Source organism: Callospermophilus lateralis, chromosome 14 (genome assembly GCF_048772815.1).
Source record: "Callospermophilus lateralis isolate mCalLat2 chromosome 14, mCalLat2.hap1, whole genome shotgun sequence".
In the NCBI taxonomy this organism is placed as follows: Eukaryota; Metazoa; Chordata; class Mammalia; order Rodentia; family Sciuridae; genus Callospermophilus; species Callospermophilus lateralis.
Window position 1 is genome coordinate 56683272 of NC_135318.1, and position 22292 is coordinate 56705563.

A 22292-nucleotide genomic window follows, 5' to 3' on the forward strand; every position below is an offset into this window, starting at 1 on the left:
AAACTGGCCTAGAACTTTTGATCCTCTTGCCTCAGCCTCCCAAGTCACTGGGATTATAAGAGTATACCACTGTGCCTGGCAAAATGTTTTATTTTTAATGATAGTTATATAAATCTAATATTCCAAAATTATTTTTTAAGTAATCATTTTTCACTTGCTAATTTAATGGTGGCTTATTTTAAAAAAAAGTTAATTTTTATTTTTTGGTAATTTAATAAAGGAAAAATTCATTATTCAGTTTTCTGTTAAAACTTTGTAAAACAAAGTATTATTTTAGAAATTATTCTCACAAATGAAAATTAACATAAGCTGTGAAAAGGAAACTTTTTAAACTATTAAATGCAAGAATTAATAACTCCTAATTAATAACTTTTAACTAAGGATTTAAATTCTAATTTAAGTATATATAATCTAAGTAGAATCTAGACTGAGGCAAATTTGGATGAACTTTACCACTTAAAAGATCATTAAGCCATATTGTTACTGCACATTTGTAAAATCTAAGATACTTGCTTTTTAAATTACTATTTTAAAATTAAGAAATAATAACAATTCTATCAACTATTTAACATGTTTAAATCCTGTATGTCTTTCCATTTTTATTTATTTTTAATTACTTAATTAATGTTTATGCTTTAGAATGGCTATCTTCTGTATATAAGCAGCAGTGGCTTGCTATGCTCCGGGCAGAACAAGACAGTGAAGTGGGGTAAGTATATTTCATTTTATTATTGTTCATTAAAAAAATAATAATAAACCTTTTAACCAAGTGTGCTAGCATACACTTGTAATCCCAGCAACTCGGGAGGCTGAGGCAGAAGGATCACAAGTTCACAGCCAACCTGGGTAAAACTTAGTGAAGACCCACCCTGTGTCAAAATAAAAATAAGAAAAGTCTGGGGTATAGCTCAGTGGTAGAGTACCCTGGGTTTAATCACATGTACACAAAAGTTGGATAGATAGGTAGGTAGGTGGGCAGTTAGATAGAGGAAGGGGGGAAGAATGGTGGAAAGAAGAAGGGAGGAAGGGAAGAAAGGGAGAAGGGGAAGAGAGGAAGAGGAGAAGGAAGGAAGGAGAGAAAGAAGGAAAATAAATAAATTGAGCTGATGATGTAGCTCAGTGATAGAGCCATTCTGGGTTCAATTCCCAGTACCGTAAAACCATTTTGGGTTTTTTTTGTGTGTGTGCTGGAGATCAAACCCAGAGCCTCTTGCGTGCTAGGCAAGCACTCTACCACTGACCTATATCCCTAGTCCAAAAATAATAATTTCTTTTTGCTTTAAATTTTTAAATGTATTCATTATATTGAAACATCATTGCTGTATTGAAGTAGAGAAAAGATATGTAATCAACTTTTATTCTTATATACATTATCAGTCTTTTACAAATTTCTGGTCAGTTAAAATAGTAAATAGAATGTTTGAATTGTCACTTGTTATGTTAGTAAAATTGAATAATTCATATACTTTTTCACCTATTATGATTTCCTTTTAACATTGAAATATTACTTGGAATGATGCTTTCATAAGTTTATTTTTCATACTTATCTATAGATAAAGCTGATTTTCATATTTGTGGTAGTATTATCAACTTCTGATTAATAAAAAGGTTTTGAAAATCTTTGAGTCTAAAATGAATTAAATCTATCTGGTTACAGGTGTTTCCCCCAAGACTTCTGACCCCCTACAGAATATTTATGCACTTTCTTCATTTTAAGGGAAAGAAAATAACCTTTTCTTTAAATTTGTAGTGCTTTGCAGTTCACAGAAGTACTTGCACATTTATTGTGTGTTCCTTATGCTAGCTCCTTGAAATAGTGTGAAAGACTTTCACCTGTAAGTATATAGAAGAGGCCTCAAGAAGTTTAATTTTTTTGACCCTAATATCTTTAGCCATTTTTATATACAGAAGAATTTCCTAAAATAATGGTCTATTTATAAGTTCATATCTAAACTATAAGTATGAGGTTATTATCATCCAGGGTTTGTTGGGGTTGTTGTTTTGTTTTGATTTGGGAAAAATGGGATTATAAATAAAATAGAAACTAAATAATAACACTTCATTATTTTGTATGTTCAGCCTCAAAATTTTGGATGTTCTTTATTTTTCAAAAAATTTCTCACTTTTATCCTTACTGAGGTTAGTAAAAGTCTTACCTAAGTGTCTGATTTTCTTGACCTCAGAAGTATGTGTGTAGAGACAGGGATATAGCTCAGTGGTAGAGCAGTTGTCTGACATGCATGAAGTTCTGAGTTTAATCCCCAGTACTGAAACAAAAGAAGTATATGATTATATTGCCATTGATGATATATTCTATTCTATGGGTATGCAGCATCTGCCCACAGCTCCAGTATTGCTAAAGTGAGGAAGGTAGTGTATTTCCTGGATACTAGGTTATACTAGTTATATCTCCCTCCAGGGTTCTTTTTGTCCAAACTCTCTTATGTATTTCCAAGAGGGTTATTTTTCTAAAACGGAAATATAGTTGTGTTACTTCCCGGCTTAAATGTGTCCAGGACATTCAGTACTAATGGTTAAATAATTATCATTACTCAAGATTATTGAGGCTAGATGTTGAGATGGGTCATTATGTAATTTTGTCCACTATCATGTTTGCAATATTTGATAATAAAAAGTTGAATAATAATAAAACTAACATCTGGGAATTCTACTACCTACAGGAAAAGTTGAAACTTTAATTAGCCTGGCCCCTGGCAACCTTCAACAGTCTATCTCAGATGCCTTTAGCTTCATCCGTCCTCCTGTTCATCTTATATTCCAGCTGCACTAAATTCTTTATCCATTTATATTCTATTCTTCAGTCCCTTTTTTATATGTAGCCTACTGTTCCTTCTGCATGTATTCCTTCCCACTGTACAGATAGGCCTCCAACCTCCACTCCAACACAAGTCCTACTAAACACAAACACTTACTCTGTCATGATCTCCCCCTCTACTCTGGGCAATAAATCTGTGCCCTTGTGGTTTTAACATAGCGTCTCTTTCCACATTATTATGATCATTAATTATGTCCAATTATTTACTAGGGTGCAGTACTTGGACATGAAGAATATGTCTTATTTACATTTACTTATTATGATTATATATTACGTTCCAGTTTCTAAGCACTTTATGTGTAAACTAATGAATATAGTGTATTTTATTTGGAATACCAAAATAATAATAATGCCATTTGTTATTACAACTTAAAAGCACAAGGTTTCTTTCAGTTAACTAAAGTTTTTAAAGTAAGGAATAAACTGAAGGATAATAGATAGTATTATACAGCTTTTTTTCTATGACAATGATTTTGTAGAAACTGGCTTACCTATAAAATAAGTACTATCAAGTGATAGGTAATAATTAGGTCACATCTTATAATTTAATTTATAGACTTTAATTTCTTTTACTTAGCAATTAGACTTTTAAGCATTATATTTTCCTGGTAAACAGCATTTTCATATTTTCCCCCCTTTTCTCTGATTTGGCTGAGCCCTAATAAAAATAAATCTAGAAGTCAGGGCAAAAGTGAGACATTGAAGAATTTTGATTTTTTTTTTTTTTTTTTTTTTTTTTTTTTTTTAGCAAGGTAATGGACTAAATTTAATCAACAAATTCTCAATTCTTTTTTTTTCTTTTCTTTTTTTTTTTTTTTTTTTTTTTTATTTATTCTTTTGCAGTGCTGGGGATTGAACCCAGGGCCTCATTATGCTAGGCAAGTGTTCTACCACTGAGCTACACTCCACCTCCAGCCCAGTACATTCTTATTTTTATCTATACATGCCCCCCCTGCAAAAAAAAGTGTGTGTACATATTTAAATCAAGTAGTGAGACTTTTTGTTTTATTTATTTTTAATTTTCTAATTTTTATTTTATTTATTTTTGTGATACTGGGGATTGAACCTAAGGTACAGTGTCACTGAGCTTTATCCCCAGTCCTTGTTCTTTTTAACTTTTTGCAGCTCTTTTTCAATTACCAGTTACCTATTTTCTATGGAAGTTCTTGTCTTATGTATGTTTTTAGGCCTCAAGAAATCAATAAAGAAGAACTAGAGGGAAATAGCATGAGATGTGGTAGAAAGCTTGCCAAAGATGGTGAAGTAAGTATGGGTTGTGATTCTTAAATTTTTCTCATACAGATAGTTGAGAAAGTGTGGTTCATTGGACTATTTTTTGTACTTTCATATGTTTTCAATTCTTCATAATAAAAACTAATAGAACAAATGTCTGGGAACTCTATAACCATAATGCACTTTGTATATCCATCATGATACCTACTATGCTTATGGAGAGCTTATTTGATAATTCTAGTAGTATATTGTCTTAGGCAATGAGTTTCAGCTACCATGCTCAGTGGTAAATTACACAGCCTTGCATGAGACTGTTGAACTTAAATTTGGGATCCAGATAAGATATTTGAGAAGAGGATCCCTCAGCAATTCAGAAATCAAGATAAGGAAGTAAAATGAGCCAGGCATGGTGACAAGTACCCATAATCCCAGCTACTCGGAAAGCTGAGGCAGAGGGATCACCAAATCAAGACTAGCCTGGGCAATTTAACAAGGCCCTATCACCCCTAAAAAAGAAAAAGGGAAGTTACATAGTCTTAAAAGTCATTCTGTTTTTTAATTACCCTAAATCAAAGATAGTCAAACCCTTTGATTGCTAACTACATTAAGAATCACCTTTTTTGAGGCTGGGGTTATAGCTCAGTGGTAGAGCGCTTGCCTAGCACATGTGAGGCACTGGGTTTGATCCTCAGCACCCCATAAAAATAAATAAATGAATGAAATAAATGTATTGTGTATTTTATTGTGTAAATGTATTTTAAGAATTATCTTTTTGCAGTGGCACATAGCTGTAAGCCTAGCAGCTTGGGAGGCTGAGGCAGGAGGATCCTGAGTTCACAGCCAGTCTCATCAAAAGTGAGATTCTAAGCAATTTAGTGAGACTATGTCTCTAAATAAAATACAAAATAGGGCTGGGGATATGTGGCTCAGTGTCAAGTGCCCTTGAGTTCAATCCTCAGATCTTACCATGATATATGTGTGTATGCATATTTATAAATATTTAAAATAATACTTACCTTTGCTGTGTCCAACGAACTTATTTTCTATTTAATTTTTAAAAAGTTGATTGTCATTTATTAAATTGATTTTAAAGCCTAATCATGATTTTCATTTTAAAAGAAATTTTAGCCTAATTTGTATACCCATTTGATCCCTTTTCTTCCATATTTACCCTCTTTTTTTTTTTTCCTTCTCAATACTAGGGATTAAACCCAGGGCCTCAATCATGCTAGGCAAGCTCTCTACCACTGAGCTACATCCCCAGCCCTTTGTTTTGTTTGTTCATTTTATTCTGAGACACAGGGTCTTTCTAAATTGCCCAGGCTAGCCTCAAACCATGATCCTCCTGCCCCATTTCTGAGTAGCTGGAATTATAGGCATGTGCCACCACATCAAGCTTAACTTTAATTTTTAAAGTTAATTATGTTTGTATTCACAATTGTGATAAATGTTCTGAGTGTGCAAGAGGAACAGTTGTCTTATTTATTCTTGTTCTTCTTTGTTGCTGCTTTCAGATTTTGTTCCTCCTTTGTCCTTCATTGGACTACAGCTCCTTTGAAGCAAATTCTTCTATTACACTACCTAAGACCCTTATTGTGGCCATCATTCATAGGCTCACTGTCATTACTTGTCACTACTTTTATTACCAGTCTTGGTGTTTTCAGTATGTCTGTTCCCTTATCTTCCCCCAGTGATCTTGTGCTTCACCCTACCATCCTAAGTTTTTTTTTTTTTTTTAATCAACTAATTACCACCTTCAAAATCTCTTATTTCAAGCATCCCTTTTCAGGCTTCACTTCCTCTTATCTTTCTAGCTCTCTACTCCAGCAATTTTTTTAACCGCAGTAGGACATACAATACATTGTTCTTACTGTCTTTTATTCAGTACTACTCCCCTTATTTTTATCCTATTGCTTCTTACTGCAATAGGAAGAGAATCTGTACATCCTCTTACCAACAGTTCCACCAATTTGTAGCTGTGCACTGTGCTTTTTTTCTTCAGAGAATGGCTGAACTGTCTGCTTCTGTCCTAGTGCATCCCCTGTCCTTCTACTGAATCCCATCCCTTCTCCTCTGTTCAAAAATTTTGTTCCTACAGTAATAACTGCCTTTTCCTGCATAATCAGTTTTTCTCTTCTGTTGGCTTATTCACATTTAGCATATAACATCATCCTGCATTACCACCATCTTAAACAATATTTTGACTCCACATTCTCCTCTAGCTACCACTCCATTTCTCTTCTCTCCCTTTTAGGCAAAACTCATTGAAAAAAGTTTTTTCTGATGCCTTCTTGAATCTACTCCGTAGCACAACTTCACTGAAACGGTCATGCCAGAATCAGCAGTGATCCCACATTGCCAAATCGAGTAGTTCAAGTAATCAATGTCAGTTTTCTTCTGAAAACTCTTTGGCAATATTGACATTTTTGTTCACTCACTCCTTATTGAAAGACTTTCTCGACTTCTAGGACAGCATACTCTGCTAGTTTTCTTCCTACTTCATTGGCTGCTCCTTCTAGTCTTTGCTAAATCCTTCTCTTATTCAACAAATGTTGCTTTAACTAGAGGTTCAAGTCCTTGAACTTCTCCCTACCTGTGCTCCTCATAATTGATCTCATAGAATCTCATGATGTCACAGCCTATCTGTACCCTGATGACTCCTACCTCTAAATTCATATATCCAGCTACTCAAATAGCATCTTCTTCAAATACCTAGTAGATCTCTAATATAACAATCCCAAGCAGAGCTTCTGTCTTCCATAAACCACCTCCTTCCCATATATTCTGCAGCCTGTAGATGGCCCCTCCATTAGGCCATTACATAGGCTCCAAACTTTGGATTCATTTTGGATTCCTCTTTCTTTCATACCACTCTCGTTTTCCATAAAAAATTTTCAAGGATTTATGCCTTTACATTCTTAGCATGTCTACCACTATCACTCAAGTCCACATCACCATTCTCTCTTGCCTGGGCTATTGGAGTGGCCTCATTAGTGCTGTTTTACTCTTGCCTCCTTTACATTCAACTAAGTGATCTTTTTAAAATGTAAGTTAGATTATGTCACTCCCTTCCCTAAATAGCCTCCATTCACCTCCCACCACAATTAGAGGAAATCTAAACTCTTTCTTACCATAGACCATTAGACCCTATCTTTTCTGGCCCTCAAATTCCTCTAAATGAATTCATTTCCAGTTTCTAACACTGTCAGTCACTGCCCCATCCATATAGCCTGTCTTGCTGATCCTCACATATGCCAAGCATATTTTTACCCTTAGAGCTTTATACTTGCTGTTCTCACTACCTATAACACTCTTTTCCCAGATAGCTACCTGATCTGATCCTTCACCTATCCTCCTCAGAGATATTTTCCTGTGTACTTGTATAAATTGGCAGGCAGGCTTCTCAACTGCAAGCCCCCTCCTCTACCCTATGACTCCTCTGACCTTCTCTTCTCTTCTAGAGCATGTGAATTGTACATCTTCCATTCTACCACACAAACATATTCACATAGTGGAATATAAGTTCTACTAGGACAGAAACTTTATTTACTACTATGTCTCCACTGCCTAAAGCAGTGTCTGGTATATGTACTCAGTGTGTTGGCTAAATATTGAATTAATGTTTTAATTCAGGGTGCCCATCAAACCCTTGAAGCCCTAACTTTATTTCCCTATCCCGTGGTACCTTACCTCTCTTATTAACAATTAGCTGGTAGAATAAGCAAACTTAGAACCCTATGATGGTATTGAGAATAACCCAGTCATGTGGCTATTTGATTAATTACTTGAGGTATTAGACTGTTTTTAAAGTAAAGTGGATTTTAATGGGTTTTTGCCTCCATCTGGACTCCCAGTATGTAAGCAATGTTACTTAGAATTGTAGTGAAAACCTTATTATTTATGATAGAATTGAAGTATGGAGAGCATGAAGAGAGGCATAGTAAGAAAGCAGCTTAAGGAATTATGGTCATAAAGGTTGCTTTTCTGACTAGGTATATGGTTCTCTGGAAAGCCTTAAGAGAAAAGCACTGACAAAAGTGCTTCCCATGAGGGAAATACCTGGAGTTAGGAGGGAAAAAAAGTAACTTTGAACTTTTTATTTTTTACTTGCTAATGTGATTAACTGAAATAAATCTCTCTTTTATGTTTTTAGTACTGCTGGCGATGGACAGGTTTTAACTTCGGCTTTGACCTACTTGTAACTTACACCAATCGGTACATCATTTTCAAACGCAATACACTGAATCAGCCATGTAGCGGATCTGTCAGTTTACAACCTCGAAGGAGCATAGCATTTAGGTAGGATGAGATTTACCTACTCCACTCTCCTTACTACAGAGGAAATAGAAGAAATAAAATAAAACCTTGATAATTTATACCAATTTAGTAAGATACAGAATATGCAAAAGTGTTAGGAACTGGTAAGACTCCATTTCTGTGAAATATATTATTAATAATCAAAATCAAAAGAGCTAGTATATTAGAATGAATAGGCTGGAATATGAATGATAGAGGACTGATAACTGAGTTTGAAGCTTTGTTGCTATGGCTAGTAAATAAAATATCCAAACTAGAAATATGGCAAGGTGCTTTTCTACCAATATGTCTTGAATTATCCTTAACTTTCTACAAGATTTGATATATCCAAATTTGCCTGACAGATGAACTGGCAGCCTTTTACTGGAGAGTATGCTATAGGCTAACAAATGGGGAAATAGTTAATGAACAGATTATTTCCATATTAATTATTTATTTTGGAATTAGAGAATAAACCTAGGGGCACTTCACCATTGAGCTACATCCACAGACCATTTTATTTTTTTATTTTGAGACAAGATCTTATCACTAAGTTGCTGACCATCTCATTAAGTTGCCAAGACTGGCCTTGAACTTGGGTTCCTCCTGCCTCAGCCTTCTAAGTTGCTGGGCACATGTGCCCAGCGAGCAGATTGTTTTTAAATCATATATTTATACTTATATTATACTATATATAAAGATCACCTCAAGGGTGGATCACATTTATTTAGTAATAAAGAGTTAAAACTGGGGCCAGAGACATAGCTCAGTGGTAGAGCACTGGCTATCACAAGGACCTGGCCTCAGAAGAATAAAACAGGGTAAAACCTTTACAACATTTGATTAGGCAGTGGTTTCTTTGATAGGTCATCCAAAGGATGGGCAACAAAAGAAAAAATAGATAAATTAAACCTCATCAAAACTGAGGACTTTTGTGCATCAAAGCACACTATCAGCATTGGAATGGGAGAAGATATTTGTAAACTGTATGTCTGATAGGAGTTAATCAGAATGCATTTAGAACAATTTCTATATGTACATGATTTTTTTAAAAAAATTAAAAATGAGGAAAGGAACTGGGCACACACCTGTAATCCCAGCGTCTTGGGAGGCTGAAGTAGGAGGATCACGAGTTCAAAGCCAGCTGCTGCAACTTAGCGAGGCCCTAAGCAACTCAGTGAGCCCCTATCTCTAAATAAAATATAAAAAGGGCCGGGGATGTTACTCAGTGGTTCAGTGTCCCTGAGTTCAATCCCCTGGTACCAAAAAAAAAAAAAAGAGCAAAGGCAGTGGTAGAGGGCTTGCCTAGCATGTATCAGGCCCTGAGTTCAATCCCCAGGACTTGTAAGCAGGGATCATAGCACAGTGGTTGAGCATTTGCCTAGCATGTGTGAGGCACTAGATTAAATTCTCAGCAATCCATATAAATAAATAAAGGTCCACTGATGAAAAAAAAATTGTAAAAAAAGGGGGGGACTTGTATAAAATTTCTCTAACGTGATAAACAAGCGGCTAATGAGCTCATGAAAAAATGCTAAGGGAAATGCAAATCAAAACCACAGTGAGATGTTACTTCACCCTAAGGAGGGCTATTATTCAAAACAAAATAAGTGTTGACAACAATATAGAATAATTGGAATCCTGTGTACTATGGATGATGCCCAATGGTGGAGTGCTTGCCTAGCATGTACAAAGCCCTGGGTTTAATCCCATGCTCTCCTCCCTCACCCCCGTACAAAAAAGGAAAGAAATTGTTATGATGCTTTCAAAGAATTTAAACACAGAATTACTATATGATCCAGCAGTTCCTTTTTTCGCCTGTACACCCAAAAGAATTGAAATTAGAGCCTTGAACAGATACTTGTATACTCATGTTCATAGCAGCATTATTCATAGTAACCTAAGGTTAGGAGCAACCCATGTGTTCATTGACAGATTATGGCTAAAACGTGGTAACATACATATAATAAACATTATTCAGTATTTAAAAGAAAGGAAATTCTAACACATGCTAAACTTGAACAAACCTCAGAGACATAATAATAAGTGAAATAAACATGTCACTAAAGGACAAATATTGTAGGACCACTCATATGAGGTTCTTTAAGTGGCAAATTCATAGAGACAGAAGGGGAATCTCATGAAAATAGAAGGGTGACCAGTAGAAAGGGACCAGGGAGGAGGAGAAGAAGAAAAGAGGAAATTCTAAAAAATAATATTGACCAATTATATTATTATATCATGTGCATGTATGAATGTATAACAGTGAGTCCCATAATTCTAGTACACCAAGAAAAAATATGAGGGGGTGCACATAAAAATGTTGACAAAAAAGAAAATTCATACAGAATTAATATGGTTGCCAGGGCTGGGAAGGGGAAATGGTGAGTGTTTATTGGGTACAGAGTTTCAGCTGGAGAAGAAGAAAATGTTTCAGAGATGGGTCATAGTGATAGTTGCAGAGCATTATCAGTGTATTTAATGCCACAGGACTGCATGAAAATTATTTAAATGAACAATTTAAATCATGTGTATTTTACCATAATAAAAAGTAATTTATATCCTCTGACCTCTCCCTCCCCAAAAAAAGATTTTTGAAAAGTCATTTTCAAATTATATTTCACATATGTATACAGCATAGGTTTATAAATCCAAATGGAATCAGTTTATAGTCTGAAAAGACTTTGAAGTCTCTTATAAAATAAAAAACAGAATATGGAAGAGAAAAAAGTGAGGGAGGTTTGCTTAAATTAATCTGTGTTTAAAATATCTCCTGTTTATTTTTTTTTTAATTGCAGGTTACGTTTGGCTTCTTTTGACAGTAGTGGAAAATTAATATGCAGTAGAACAACTGGCTATCAAATACTTACACTTGAAAAGGATCAGGTATGTTTGATTACTTTTCTGTTGTCATTATAATATTCACGTTTTGACTCCTCTTTTGAGAATAGAATTGACATTAAAGCGATATTTGATTTAAAGATTGGTTTGAAAGTTGTTTTTTTTAAGATGAAAATGCTACATTCATTTCTGCACTTAGCTGATCCCACTACAGATTGAGTATCCTTAATCCAGAAACCTTTAATCCACAAAGGTTTTCTGAAATCTGAAATTTGTTGAGTGCCACATGTGTCTGACAACAAAATACTTGTATTCACAAAATCATTAAAAATATTTTATAATGGGCTGGGGATGTGGCTCAAGTGGTAGCACGCTCGCCTGGCATGCATGCAGCCCGGGTTCAATCCTCAGCACCTCATACAAAGATGTTGTGTCCACCGAGAACTAAGAAAAATAAATATTAAAAAAAAAAAAAAAGTACCTTGAGTCTATATGTGTATGTTACATATGAAACATTGAATTTGTGTTTAGACTTAGGTCCCATCCCCAAGATAATTCATTATGTATATTGTAGATTTTCTAATATCTGAAACATTTCCTGGTCTCAGGCCTTTCAAATAAGGGATATTGTATCTATAGAAGCATAACTGGGCCAACAAAAATGAAAGTACAAAACACAATTTGACTTGAGAGGCAGGGGAAGCTGATAATAAGGAAATGATTGTTTAACTTGAATATCTTCAAAAAGTTATGAATTTGATACACTGTATATCTAAGTATATTTATTTGTACATTAATGGTAGACATCTTAAAAATAATCTAGTGTGTCTCCATAGCTCCTGAACATTAAAAGAACATTTTTCTCTAGCACATTAATTTTATAACAGATATCTGTAACATTCTCCAAATTAATTCTAAGTTCATTTGTTTTTTTCATACATCACATGTATGCAGATATTTCAAAATATTATAACAAGGTAAACTATTTTCAGATAGTAAAATTAGAGTGTTAAAATATTGAGAAAGTTTATTTCTATTAAAAACTAACCAGGGGGCTGGGGTTGTGGGTCAGTGGTAGAGTGCTCGCCTAGCATGTGCAAAGTGCTGGGTTCAAGACCCTGACTCAAAATAAAAAATAAAACAGGCTGGGGCTGAAGTTGTGGTGCCTAGCACGTTTGAGACCCTGGGTTCAATCCTCAGCACCACATGAAAATAAATAAATAAAATAAAGGTATTGTGTCCAACTACAACTAAAAAATAAAAATATTTTTTTAAAAAAGGGGGGCTGAGGAGGTAGCTCACTAGTAGAGCACCCCTGGGTTCAATCCCCCATACAAAAACAACAACAAAAACCTAATTAACATTTCAAAGGGTATAATGAAAGGATTTACAGCCTGGATAGTTCATATAAATTCTGAGAAGATAGCAGTTTTCCTTAGACCAAAAAAACCATCATGGAATCCTCTTAGCATTGCGAGGAACCTTAGAAGTAACCTCACATGCCCTGGATGAGAATTTCTAAATGGCATTTGTATAGAAGGTTCTTCAACCATTGTTGAAACTTTAGTGATAGAGATGAGGTAGGTAGTATATGAAAATGACCATTTCAAATCAGATACATAATGAGAAAATTAAAATCTTTCTCCATTGAAATTCTCTATTGGTCCTTCTAAAACCTCTGAAACTGAAAGGACAATGACTGCCCTTTACCTGGAACTTAAGTCATAAATAAAAAATTATTTAAATAGATACATAGATAGATAAATAGTGATGACTTAAAGCAATCAGAAAAGTAAAAATACCAGACCAAGATATTTGTTCATTCAGCAGACATTGTGTCCCTACCTTGTACTAGGTTCTACGCAATAGTGAAGGAAATAAACAGGAAGAGCCTGTGCTAATGTAGACTGGTGTAAATGGGATGGATGATAGGATAAGCTCAGAGTAGCATGTAACATTGAGGGAGAAATCTTCAGCCCATACTGAGGGTAGGTATGAGGTTGAGGGTAGGTATGGTTATTAAAGGGAGAAAAAGGAAGACAGCTCAGGAAAAAAAAAAAAATCTTTTTCTGGAAAAGTTGAAAAGTGAATGGATACCTCAAATGAGTGAGATAGAGGAAGGGTGCACATGATTCATTCATAGAACTCAAAAGAGGGTTGGAAGGGTTCAATACAAAGAGAGCCAACACATGATGGACTATAAATGGAGTTGGGAAGGATTTTAATTAGGGAGTTGTATATATGTGGGTTTTTAAAGTATTTCTTTTACTTATTGATATAACTTTATTTATTTATATGTGGTGCTGAGAATTGAACCGAGTGCCTCACATATTCTAGTAAGAGCTCTACCACTGAGCCACAACCCCAGCTCCATATGTATGTTTTAATAGGTCATAGATGTTTGTTGTAGGAAAAATAGAAAGCATAAATAAGCAGAAATAAAAGTCATATGTACATCATGGCTGACATTGTTATTTCAAAATAGGATCTATTCGCTATTTTATAACCTGCTTTTAAAAAATTTTTATTTTATTTATTTATTTGGTACTGGGGTGGGAATCCAGGGGCACTAAACCACTGAGCCACATCCCCAGCCCTTTTTGATATTTTATTTAGAGACAAGGTCTCACTGAGTTGCTTATTAGCATCTCACTTTTGCTGAGGCTGGCTTTGAACTCTAGAACCTCCTGCCTCAGCCTCCTGAGTGGCTGAGATTATAGGCATGTGCCACATACCCAGCTAACCTGCTTTGATGGTGGAAAAAATAAATAAGATATATATTTAGAATGAACTGGCTGGGACTTTATTTAGATGACCCCAATTTTGTTAGCAATATCTCAGACATGACAGTCAGGAGTCAGTCAAACATGCCTTCTTCTCACCATCAGGTCTGAGCAGGGTATTGACCTTGGCCAGGTCAGTGTCACAGAGCTTCTTTGTTTGATCTGATTCTTGCAGCCTTGACATCCACAGTGAATAATATGTGCTGTCTTCTGTCTTCTACATAGCCTACATTCAGTATCAGGGGAATTTCATCATGACTTAGTGGTTAAGTCCTGGGAAGAGACAAAATGGGCTCACCTAACCTGGGCCTAGTAGAAAGAATGAGTCCTCTTTTGGAACCCAAGGCTGGGAGAACCTGTGTGCACCAGATAATGAGATAGTAATTGATAACTTTTTCTTTTTAATTTGTTATACATAGCTTTTCTTACCGATAAATGTATAACTACAACATTATTTTTATTAACTGCATATTAGCTGTTTTGGCTGTTCCTTAGTTTAAGTAATTTCTCCTTATTAGATAAAGTTGTTCTCTTTTTTCTTATTAAGAGATACACGTATCTTTGCCAAGCACAGTGATGCATACCTTTAATCCCAGTGACTTGGGAGACTTGAGACAGGAGGATTGCAAGTTCAAGGCCAGCCTCAGCAATTTAGCAAGGACCTAAACAACTTAGCAGGACCCTTTTTCAAAATAAAAAATAGTTAGGGATGTAGCTCAGTGGTAAAGCACTGGGTTCAATCCCTAGTACTCAAGACAAAAGAAAGAAATATACCTCTATCTTTGTACATTTCTGAAATTTTAAAGGTAAATTTCAAGAAGTGGAATTCATATCAAATGGTGCATATATACATTTTCTAATGGCCAAAATTGCACTCCAAAAATACTGTCCACATACACTTCCTTCAGCAACAGAGTATTCCCAGTATAGTGTATTATAATTTTTTAATCTTTTCCCTAATAAATTAAGTCAAAACAAATTATATCAGGTTTGATTTTTATTTCTTTGCTTGTTAGTGGTATAGTTGTGTTTTGTATGTTTGACTACCATCTTGTGTAAGTTGACAGTTCATATTTTTTTTTACTCTTTTATTAAGGTGTTCATTTTTCATGCTAATTTTTAACAGCTCATATAGGTGAAGAGTACCATTTGTGATAGGTTGTCTTTTTCATTTTTGTCATTTATCTTTTCAGTCTTTAAGATGATTTATTAATCTTTTCCTTTAATGACTTATTTTAGTGTGATCCTTAGGCCTCCTCATTCTTCTTAGGCATACATGGACATCTGTATTTTTTTCCTACTCCTTTTCTGATTTACATTAGAGTGTTTGATGATATCTCTGAAATGTACCAGGTGTATCAATCAAGCCATAGCATATATATCCCTATAAATTTACTTTTATTTTAGAAGCATTTTATTGATTTCTTTATTATAAAAAACAACATTGCATTGTTTTAATTAGGTTAAATTTAAAAAATTTAACCTAATAAAAAAACACTTTCATTCTTTTTTTTTTTCCCCAATAATCCCTGGAAGGCTGGGCATAGTGGCACATGCTTGTCATCCCAGTAACTTGAGAGGCTGGGGCAGGAGGATCACAAGTTCAAGGCAGGCTTCAACAACTTAGCAAGACCAGGGATGTAGTACTCTTCTTGTCCCCATTTTATGAAACACCCTGGGTTCAATCCTTAGTATTGCAAAACAAAACAAAACCAAAAATCCCTGAATTCTTTGTATATTATTATTCTCCTGAATCAGAGGTAGAATCATTTTGTCAAATTTCATGTTGGGATTTTGTTTTCTGTATATATAGAATAGTTTGTGGGAAACTGATATTATCCCTCTGGCATATGATACTCTCACATAAACTAAGATCTTCCTTATATCTCTCTCTAGAATTTAGTTTTCACATGGTTCCTATATACTTCCAGAAACTATAATGCTAATAAATATTTTATATATGCTAATGCAACATGAATCTCTTCTAATAATTTTTGATAACATGGGAAAGCTAGTGGTTTTTGTAAAATTATTTTATAACTATTTCACAAGAATGTTAATTTGCATTATAGAAGGTTCTCTCAGCAATGTTTAAGAATGATCAGAGACATGATGATGACAGAAAATGACTATGTTGCTATGATCCAGATAAAAAATGATGAGAACCTTAACTTAAGAGTGGAGATGAAGAAATGTGGATGAGTTCTAGAAATAAAGTGCATTTGACAGAATTCAGTGTTTAACTGTGTGTGGATGAGAAAAAGTAGTGAAAGATGTCTCCTGATTTTCTGACTTGGGCAACTCAATTTATAGTAGTGGTTTTTCTCTGAACTTTGAATTATAGGAAGGAAGATTAAATATTACTTAAAGTGTTGGTGATGGTAAAGAGAGAGGTCATGAATTCAATTTAGGGCACATTTGATAGCATCAGTGTGAAAATTTGATAGATTGGTAGGTAAATGGGCCTGGAGTTTACAAATACTGTGTGGGCTAGAAATAATGACTGGAAGAGATAACCCATAGGAATTAAGAGAATACAACAAGATGGATACCCAGATAGGAACCACTGATATTTAGTGGGCCAAAAAAAACTAACCGAATGAGACATTTGAGAGCTAAGATGGGGAGTCAAAGCCAAGCTATAAGAGTGAAAGCATAGATTACCCAGAAAGGAAGAAATAGATAACAGCCAGTAAGTCAACTGTTTCAATTTGACTTGCTCTGTAACTCTGTGAAAACCTTACAGTAGCAAGTTGGATTTATGGATCCTAGAATTTATAAACAGATAAGACAGGATATGGGGGAAGCAATAGAGAGATGGTGTAGAATAGGTAGCATGAGACTCTGAGAAGCCGACAAATTTATACATGTGGATGAAGAAATAATCATATGAACATAGAATTGGAAACCTAGGAAGATGTCTGCTGCTGTAAATCAATGGGCTCCCCGGCTTCCATTTCCACAATGGAACAAGGAAAATGACATATAACTTTAAATGTGCTTCAATGCAGATGTAGGTCTACACTGAACCTGTAGGTGGAGTTAAAGATTTGATAAAGCTAGAACAAGATTCATCTTGAGGATAGAGAATGGGGATGAATGTAATTTAATATTCAGAAATGGGTGTGCCCTTATAGGCTCCAAGTGATGTCCATATTGGCTTCCTTCTTCTCCCAGAATTAGCCCTTTTTGCCTGCCCCACCCAACCCCAGCCCTACAGATACTCAAAACCCAGACTGGTGATCTTAGAGCTGTTGCTTGTCAACTATGCTTTGACATCATTCCTCTCTGGTAACACTGTTAGCACAATCAGCAAGGTGGCGGGGGGGGGGGGGGGGGATCTCAATATTGTCTTTTTTTAATACTAATACTGTTATTTTTAAAATTTTTTTCTTTTTTTAATACTACTCTCCTGCTTTGAAAGGTACAGAGATTGTGTGTGTGTGTGTGTGTGTGCGCGCGAGAGCATGTGCTTGGAGTACGTTTGTATTCCCTATCTTTATCCAATTATCTTGCTACTCCCCAAACACAGAAGCTGTGTTCAGTTAAGCCTACTAGAGTCAATCAATATTCTATTTTTAGTTCATTTTCATTGCTTCAGTAAAAAATGTAAAACTCTAGATTAAATAGTGAAACTAGTGCACACTATTGTATGGAATGTATTTCAAATATTTAAAAAGTAGGAATTCTCATTTCACTATTGCTACTGCTGCTTTGTTTTTGTTTTTGTTTTTTAATTTGCAGGTGGACACAATATATATATTTATTTATTTTTACATAACACCATGAGGATCAAACCTAGTGCCTCACACATGCTATGCAGTGTTCCACTGAGTCACAACCCCAGCCCCTCAGTGTTGCTTCTTTTACTCAGGATTTGTTTTGTTTGCTAAATGTTTCTGCTAAAGCATATGTTAGAATCCAAAAAGAGATCTGTAACATCAATAATGCTTATATTTGACATTCTTGGGTATAGCATCAGCTTCAGTCTTTGAAGAGAGTTCATAGCATTCCCGTGTTTATTGATATAATTGAACCTGAAATTGCTTCTACATGATAATGTTTTATGTGTCAGGAGACAAGTAACATGTTTGTCTTTGGGACAGTGGGAACTTTTAAATGGGAACAGAAACCCTGCTTGATGATGATAATTATGACTTCCCCACCTGAAGCCAAGTAAGAGGTTCACTTTACCAGTTCACCAATTCTTCCATAAAGTATATGTGAACTTGACAGAAATTTTTGCAATAATGAAAATAACTACCACTATTATTTAATATATAGCTGCTTTACAAAACTTCTGTACATTGTCTCATCTGATCCCCAGTATAATCCTGTAAAATGGGTATTTTTCTTGTCCCCATTTTATAGCAAGGAAGCTGCAGTTGACAGGGTCACACATTTAGTGGGCAAGAGTTTTTGAGATTTGAGCTGTGACTCTTCGTCTCCAGGCACAAACTCTTAATTCCATGTTACCTCTTTTGGTTCACTCAATTCAGTAGCTTGGTTTTTTAGTTAATTTGGCTTTTTAAATATTGCTATTCAGTTGTCATTAAACATACAAATCTGTCTTATAGGAACAAGTGGTGATGAACTTGGACAGCAGGCTTCTGATCTTCCCTTTATATATATGCTGTAACTTCTTGTATATATCACCAGAAAAAAGAACTGAAAACAGTCGTCACCCAGAAAATCCAGAAAACTGAGGATCCTCATCAGTTGGAAACAGTAGCACTTTGAAAACTTTTTAGGCCAGCTTTAATTTAATGGCCTTACTGATATTCACATCTAAGGTGACTAATATTAACAAAGGCCTTATGAACTGTACAGATAATTCAGAAGATAGTTCTTACATTTGTCACATTTCTATGCATATATGAAAAAGCATTTTAAAGCCAAGAAAACATCCCAAACCATGCATTATAAAGATGTCAACCCATGCTTTTAATTTAGCATTAGTAGAAAATTGCTGTAGGTAAATTTTACATTTGTTTGCAACAAAATATAGATTTAATTTTTATTAAAATTTGATCCTGCCTAATGTTAAATGAACCTCATCCATCTGTAAATTTATTTTTATTTTGCTAAAAGAATGCTAAAGGAATAATTTGAACAGCCAATTACAAATGCTATTTCAATTCGTGCCTTTAACGCTGTCCTTTGATTTTTTTCAACTACTCATTTTAATTCCCCCATTTAGTTTAATATCATTCCAATCTACAGTCTACAGTTGTTTTTAATCATTAAATATGTTTTTCATGGTTTGGGGGAGACTAAGCTGAGGAACTTTTTTAAAAACTTAAGTATTTTCATGCTTTTTTTTTTTTTCTCATTTAGTTTTCCTGGGATTTCAACCATAAACAAAAGTCAGCTTTAGACCTTCAAATGAACTTGAATGAGGGAAAAATCAGTTTGATTCTGAGAATATTCCTTTGCCTTACATGGTCTTATCTTTGACATTCTGTATACTTTTAATATTAGGTTATGAATTATTTATGTATCAAATATTACAGTTTTAAACATTTTCATGTTCTCTGATCTTGAGAATTATTTATGTTCAAATTTTAGTTGGGAATCCTGTTTCATACTTAAGCTCAGGACTTTGTAATCTCTGAATTGAGTGCCTTTGAGTTATACATACTGATAGAAATTTCATAGTAAATGTACATAAGGTTGGAGGATCTAATATAAAAGCTGATAATAAAGCATTAATGTAAAAATGGAACTTATTTTTGTCAAAAACGAGATGTACACTTGTCATGATTTACATAAGTTGGCTTCTTGTATTTGTTGTTATTTTGAAAATAGCCATGCTCGTTTTCCTTTCAAAGTAAGTACTTTTGTGGTTAATGTATGTTTTTAGTATGTTTTTTAAAATGGGAATCACTTTTATGTATCTGTGCAAATAAAAAATGCCCATTTGAAAAAAAGTTAATAAATAAGCTCTTATTTAAAGTGGACAAAAACTTAATTAAACCTGGGGATTTTTTTCGCTTTCTAGTCAGATATTTTTGCCCACTACTTTTATGTTTTAAATTTATTAGTTTTTCCCAGCAATATGTTGACAGGTTCATAAGTTGCTTTCATCCTTTGAGAATTTGTCCATTTGGTTAACATAAGGAACCTTTTAAATGCCTCCTGCTCTACTCTTAGAACTGTAATGTACATGTTTCTAATACAGTGATTTAGCTATATCAAGAAGCTACATTTTTTAATTTTATATTTGGCTTTAATTACATCTTTTTTCATGAGGTACTAGCTTTTTCTTTATCACAGCATAAGAGATTCATTATCCTTTACACATTAAAAAACATAATGCTAGACTTCGTTGGATTTTTTGAATAAATTTTTATGAAATTTGGAAGTAAAGATAAATGAGTATATTAATGAGGAAAATTGACTATTTCATTTCACTTATAAAAATGAACTGGCCAAATTGGAATTATATCTGATTCCTGTTCATTGGTTCTTTTCTAGTCAAGTTGCTTATGTCATCCATAGACAGGATAATTATTTCTTCTGTCACAAGTAGTTTATATTCTCATTTGAGAAACTGGTAATTGCAAGCTAATTAAAAGTAAGGAATCTGCTTTTTATTTTCTTACCACTTAACTGTTTGTATAGTGTTCCTAAATAGGAATATTTTCAATAAAGTGGTAGTATCAGCTGAAGTAGTGTATAAATTATTGTATATAAGCTTTTGTATTTGTCAGCTCTTGCCTCTACCAGTTTTTTTTTTTTTTGTTGTTGTTGTTGTTGTTGTTGTTTGGTTGGTTTTTTTACTGCTATGGCCGGAAAACAGTATTTATTCATTAAATAATTATTTTTGCTTGTCTATCAGATCTTTAAGAGAATATGTTCATGTTAAATTATTAAAAAGATATGAATGTACCTTTTTCTTTTCCTTTTTCTTTTTTAATTTTTTTCTTATAGTTTTGGATTGAAATTTAGCAAGATAGGCAAAATTAAATGCAAAACAGTAGTGAGTTACTAGCTTTTTTTAAACCAAATATATAGTGGGTACTATTCTATCTCTAAGACATTCAACAGGATTAACTTAACAATAAACACTTTTCACTATCAAATGCAAAAGTATGCCATTAAAATTTAGTTAAGAATTAAATTGACTCAGTCACACTACCCACATTGGAAGAGTTTAGTAGCCACATGTAGCTGGTGGCTGCCATATTGGACAGGGGAGTCAGATACAGAATATTCCCATCATTGCAGAAAGTTCTGATAGTTGGTTTAGAACATATTGGACTGTTAGTGATGAAACTGTTTAAAGTTACATTACCTTATTGGTGAACCCATGTAAAGAACAGAAAAAGTAATGGAGCCAGAGGTGCAAATAATAAGCATAGATGACTTATCAGTCACCTGAAAGGAAACATTGGAGTATTGTGGTCTAAGCACTTGACTGGATTGGAAAGGGAAGAAAAAGGGCCGGGGGTAGAGTGGTTACCTAGCATTCATGAATCCCTGAGTGCAGTCCCCAGCACATAACTATCTACCTCTCTCTCTCTCTCTCTCTCTCTCTCTCTCTCTCTCACACACACACACACACACACACACACACACACAGAAAGAAAGAAAAAGAAAAAACAGGAGGAAAAATATGGTATAGGCTGGTGGGCACTGTGGTGCATGCCTATAATCCCAGCAACTCAAAAAGCTGAGGTAGGATTGCAGGTTTAAGGCCAACCTGCGCAAGCTAGTCCCTACTTCAAAAAGGACTGAGGATATGGCTCAGTGGTTTAAAAAAAAAACAAAAACACATTATAGTTCTTTCCCCAACCTGAGAGTTTTTAATTCTTACCAAACTACAGGGGTACGAAGTGCAAAAAGCCTCAAACAGCAACAGTCATTGTTATTCGTGATCAGACTTTACATTAATGGGGAGGCAGTGCTTGCTGACTCAACAGCAAGCTTCCTGGTAATTCATATGAAATAGGACTAGGTCCAGCAAAGTCAGAACAACTTAACTACTTGAGTTAAAATTAAATTCTCCAGGTCAGTTAAATGCTATAAGTTATATCTGTTTTGTTTCTTTTTCTTTCTTTCTTTTTTTTTTTGTACAAGTTGGTAGGGATCAACTCCAGGTCTCCTGCGTGCTAGGCAAGCACTCTACCGCTGAGCTATGGCCCCAGCCCAAGGTGTATGTTTTGATTCTTTTAACCTAACATTTAAAATTGACCATTTATTTCTTTAAAAATAACCTTCTCTTGAACTTCTCTTGACATCACACCTGATTTCTATTTCTCTGACCATTCCTTAGTCTCTTTGGGGGTTTCTTCTCTGGC

General features: G+C 34.5%; 1 protein-coding gene across 2 annotated transcripts in view; it reads left to right on the forward strand.

The window, feature by feature from the left end:
- Positions 1-20816, forward strand: part of Gmcl1 (germ cell-less 1, spermatogenesis associated) — a 46438-nt gene extending 25622 nt beyond the window's left edge. Inside the window, exons 10-15 of one of the 2 annotated variants that reach the window (XR_013088585.2) lie at positions 640-709; positions 4024-4099; positions 8223-8368; positions 11164-11251; positions 18567-18782; positions 19327-20816. Coding sequence is in view for 1 of the 2 variants with exons in the window: in XM_076832816.2 (XP_076688931.1) it covers positions 640-709; positions 4024-4099; positions 8223-8368; positions 11164-11251; positions 18567-18695 (509 nt within the window). In the remaining variant the exon portion in view is untranslated. Of the gene's footprint in view, positions 1-639; positions 710-4023; positions 4100-8222; positions 8369-11163; positions 11252-18566 lie in introns of both variants that reach the window. The other variant, XM_076832816.2, reaches the window with a different exon arrangement.
- The last annotated feature ends 1476 nt before the right edge of the window (positions 20817-22292 follow it).